Source organism: Macaca thibetana, chromosome 19, assembly GCF_024542745.1.
Source record: "Macaca thibetana thibetana isolate TM-01 chromosome 19, ASM2454274v1, whole genome shotgun sequence".
Lineage (NCBI taxonomy): Eukaryota > Metazoa > Chordata > Mammalia > Primates > Cercopithecidae > Macaca > Macaca thibetana.
The window spans coordinates 12841376-12845562 of record NC_065596.1 but is presented as its reverse complement, the minus strand read 5'-3'; the positions used below and the strand labels follow the sequence as shown (position 1 = coordinate 12845562).

Below are 4187 nucleotides of genomic sequence, written 5' to 3'. Positions count from 1 at the left end.
CTGTTGGAAGAGATACACCCTCAGGATTTGCACAGTGGGGGCTGCAGCGGCTAACCCATGCCTACACCTTTTTGAGGTATTTTACACTCCCTTCCACTTTCTTTTTTGTTTGAGATGGAGTCTCGCTGTGTCGCCCAGGCCGGAGTGCAGTGGCGAGATCTCGGCTCACTGCAACTTCCGCCTCCCAGGTTCAAGTGATTCTCCTGCCTTGGCCTCCAGAGGAGCTGGGACTACAGGCGCACAGCACCACGCCCGGCTAATTTTTAAATTTTTAGTAGAGATGGGGTTTCACTATGTTGGCCAGACTGGTCTCAAATTCCTGACCTCAAATGATCCACCCGTCTCAGCCTCCCAAAGTGCTGGGATTACAGGCCTGAGCCACTGCACCCGGCTTCCTTCCACTTTCTTGTGCCTCCAAACCTTTGCACAAGCTAGCCCTGCTGCCTAGGCTGCCCACTCCACACTTCACCCAAGCGATGCCTCCTGGGTCTTCTAGATTCTGCTAGGAAGCCCTCCTGACCTCCCACTCAAGGCACGTTCCTCTCCTAAGCTCCCCAAAGTGTAATTTGCCTGTTCCCTTACTGACTCAAGGGACTAGGTTTGCCCTGGTGACACCCAGTAGCCAGCACAGAGGTGTGGAGGGAGGGAATGACCAAGGGCCGACAGGGCTGAGTGGCCTGAGGTCTGGAGCCCCTGAGGCAAATGAGAGTGTGTGGCGGGAAGATGAGGGGGTAAGTGGACTGCATCTCAGCCTGGGCCTACTCCTTGACCCCAGAGGCCGCCCCTCATCCTGGGTGGTGTTTGGAATGTTTGGAAGTCCTGCCTGTCCAGGTTTTTGCCTTTTTTTTTTTTTTTTTTTTTTTTAAGAGACAGGGTCTATCACGCAGGCCAGAGTGCAGTGGCTCAATCATAATTCACTGCAACCTCAGCTCCCAGGCTCAAGTGATCCTCCCACCTCAGCCTGTCGGAGGGCTGAGATTACAGGCACACCCACCGCACCAGGCCCAGTTTCTACCTTCATTGATGTCAAACTCGTAGTCGTCCCAGCCACTCCTCGAATACTCCAGGTCCAGCTGCATCGGGTAATAGAGGTTCCACTCCTCCGGGGTCTCTTCCACTTCCTACTCCAAAGAGGGGAGTGCAGGCAGGAGGGTCAGAGGCCGGGGCTCTCGCAGTCTCCCTCCCCCAGCCTCTCCCATGCACCCTCAGGGTGGTGCCAGCCCCACTCCCCAGGCCCGACACGTGCTTTGCTTTAAGCCCTCACCCTCTCCTCTGGGGGCAGCAAGTCAGCTCTGAGGATGTGGTAATACACACACTTGTTTCGGAGCCACAGGGAGAAGGGGCCCTCGACAAAGATGGGCCGGGCAGGGTTGTGGCGGGCCAGGGCAGCCTGCTGATCGGGACTCTGGATTCCTGGTGTGGAGATATACATGCCCTGTGCCCTGTGAGGGACTCTGCCCAAAGGCTCAGGGAGCCCAGCTTAGGTCCAGCAGGGCCTGGGTCAGGTTAGAGACCTGGCCGCCCCTATGCTTGCGGACTTACCTACGATGTGGGGCTGGGGGGGATCTGCTGCACCTGTTGAGTCTTTGGGCAAAGGAACCTGCAAGGGAAAGTAGGGATGTAATCTTGTAACCCCCAATCCCCTACAGAGGAACTGGAGACAGAGAAACAGAAAGGGGGATATCAGCGAATTTAGGACACCTTTCCTGGATCTGGTACATGGTCCTCCAACCTGTCCCCTTGTCCCTCTGTCCCATTTGGCAATAGCCACCAACCTTTAGGATGCTCACCCTGAGGGAACCACCCTGGAGCCAGCCCACATGTGTCAAAATCCTGACTCTGTCACAACCTATGTGACCTTGGCCAAGTCACTGTACCTGTGTGCCTCAGTTTTTTCAGATGCACAATAGGGATGATAATAGCACTTAATTCCAATTATTATTTTGTTTTTGTTTTTTTTTTTTTTTTTGAGACGGAGTCTCGCTCTGTCGCCCAGGCTGGAGTGCAGTGGTGCGATCTCAGCTCACTGCAAGCTCCGCCTCCCGGGTTCGGGCCATTCTCCTGTCTCAGCCTCCCGAGTAGCTGGGACTACAGGCGCCCGCCACCTCGCCCGGCTAATTTTTTTGTATTTTTTTAGTAGAGACGGGGTTTCACCGTGTTAGCCAGGATGGTCTCGATCTCCTGACCTTGTGATCCACCCGTCTCGGCCTCCCAAAGTGCTGGGATTACAGGCTTGAGCCACCGCGCCCGGCTTTTTTTTTCTTTTATAGAGATGGGGTCTCCCTCTCTGTCATCCATGCTGGAGTACGGTGGCACGATCATAGTTCACTGTAGGCCTGAACTCCTGGGCCCAAGTGATCTTCCCACCTCAGTTTCCCAAGTAGCTGGGTCTAAGGGTGTACACCACTATGCCCCGCTAATTTAATTTTTTTAATTTTTTTATTTTTGAGATGGAGTTTTTTTCTTGTTGCTCAGGCTGGAGTGCAGTGGCGTGATCTTGACTCACTATAGCCTCCGCCTCCTGGGTTCAAGCGATTCTCCTGCCTCAGCCTCCCGAGTAGCTGGGACTACAGGCACCTGCCACCACGCCCAGCTAATTTTTTGTATTTTTAGTAGAGATAGGGTTTTGCTATGTTGGCCTGGCTGGTCTCAAACTCCTGGCCTCAGGTGATCCGCCTGCCTTGGCCTCCCAAAGCACTAGGATTATGGGCATAAACCTAACTTTGGGTGGTTGTAAAATGTGTAGAACAGTCCCTGGCAAATAGTAAGTGCTCAGTGCTTGTGAATTACAAGAAGAAAAATAACTTCACATATACAGAATATCCCAGGAAGGAGACACTAGAAGCAAATGATAGCTTTCACCTCTGTGGAGGACAGGGTGGGAAGGAATACCTTTTTGTATCTTTTAAAATTCTATAACCTGAACATAATTCAAAAACACTAGACAAATTTTTTTTTTTTTTTTTGAGATGGAGTTTTACTCTTGTTGCCCAGGCTGGAATGCAGTGGCGTGATCTCGGCTCACTACAACCTTCACCTCGTGGGTTCAAGCGATTCTCCTGCCTCAGTCTCCCGAGTAGCTGGGATTTACAGGCATGCGCCACCACGCCCGGCTAATTTTGTATTTTTAGTAGAGAGGCACTGCACCCCACCAACAAATTTTTTTTTTTTTTTTAACAAAATGCACCTGCTTTTGAACCAAAACAGTGGACAGCTGTTAGAACATATATCATTCATCCTTTCAAGTTAAAAAAACTGAGATAGGCAGGACGGGCACGGTGGCTCACACCTGTAATCCCAGCATTTTGGGAGGCCGAGGCTGGTGGATCACTTGAGGCCAGGAGTTTGAGACCAGCCTGGCCAACATGGTGAAACCCCAACTCTACTAAAAATACAAAAATTAGCTGGGAGTGGTGGCACACGCCTGTAGTCCCTGCTACACGGGAGGCTGAGGAACGAGAATTGCTTGAACCTGGGAGATGGAGGTGGTAGTGAGCCGAGACTGTGCCACCGCACTCCAGCATGGGCGACAGAACAAGGCTCTGTCTCAAAAAAAAAAAAAGAAAAATTGAGATGGATCAGTGACTTCTAGTTGTTTTAAGTGACATTTGCAAAACGCAAGGTACATGTATATAATCCCCTGCTACTAAAGAAACTTTTTTTTTTTTTTTTGACACGGAGTTTCATTCTTATTGCCCAGACTGGAGTGCAATGGCACAATCTTGGCTCACTGCAACCTCCACCTCCCGGGTTCAAGCGATTCTCCTGCCTCAGCCTCACAAGTAGCTGGGATTACAGGCATGCATCACCACGCCCGGATAATTCTTTTTGTATTTTTAATAGAGACGGGGTTTCTCCATGTTGGTCAGACTGGTCTCGAACTCCCAACCTCAGGTGATCCCGCCTGCCTCAGCCTCCCAAAGTGCTGGGATTACAGGTGTGAGCCACCATGCCTGGCCAAGAAACTTCTTTTTTTAAACAGATAGGATCCTGCTCCGTCGCCCAGTCTGGTTTACAGTGGTATGATCACGGCTTACCACAGCCTTGACTTCCTGAGTTCAAGCCATCCTCCTGCCTCAGCCTCCTGAGTAGCTGGGGCTACAGGTGTGCACCACCACTCCCAGCTAATTTTCATATATTTTTTTGGTAGAGACAGGGTCTTGGCATGTTGCCCAGGCTGGTCTCAA

The 4187-nt window shown here is 51.3% G+C and overlaps 1 protein-coding gene across 5 annotated transcripts in view; it reads right to left on the bottom strand.

The window, feature by feature from the left end:
- The window catches only part of ECSIT (ECSIT signaling integrator), a 385922-nt gene that overhangs the window by 514 nt on the left and 381221 nt on the right, over positions 1–4187 (bottom strand). For 3 of the 5 annotated variants that reach the window (XM_050770539.1, XM_050770538.1, XM_050770542.1), the window contains 3 exons: positions 1543–1600; positions 1265–1413; positions 1016–1121 (listed from right to left, as the gene is read on the bottom strand). In XM_050770539.1, coding sequence (XP_050626496.1) covers positions 1016–1121; positions 1265–1413; positions 1543–1600 — 313 coding nt within the window. Of the gene's footprint in view, positions 1–1015; positions 1122–1264; positions 1414–1542; positions 1601–4187 lie in introns of those variants that run through there. The other 2 variants (XM_050770540.1, XM_050770541.1) reach the window with 2 other exon arrangements.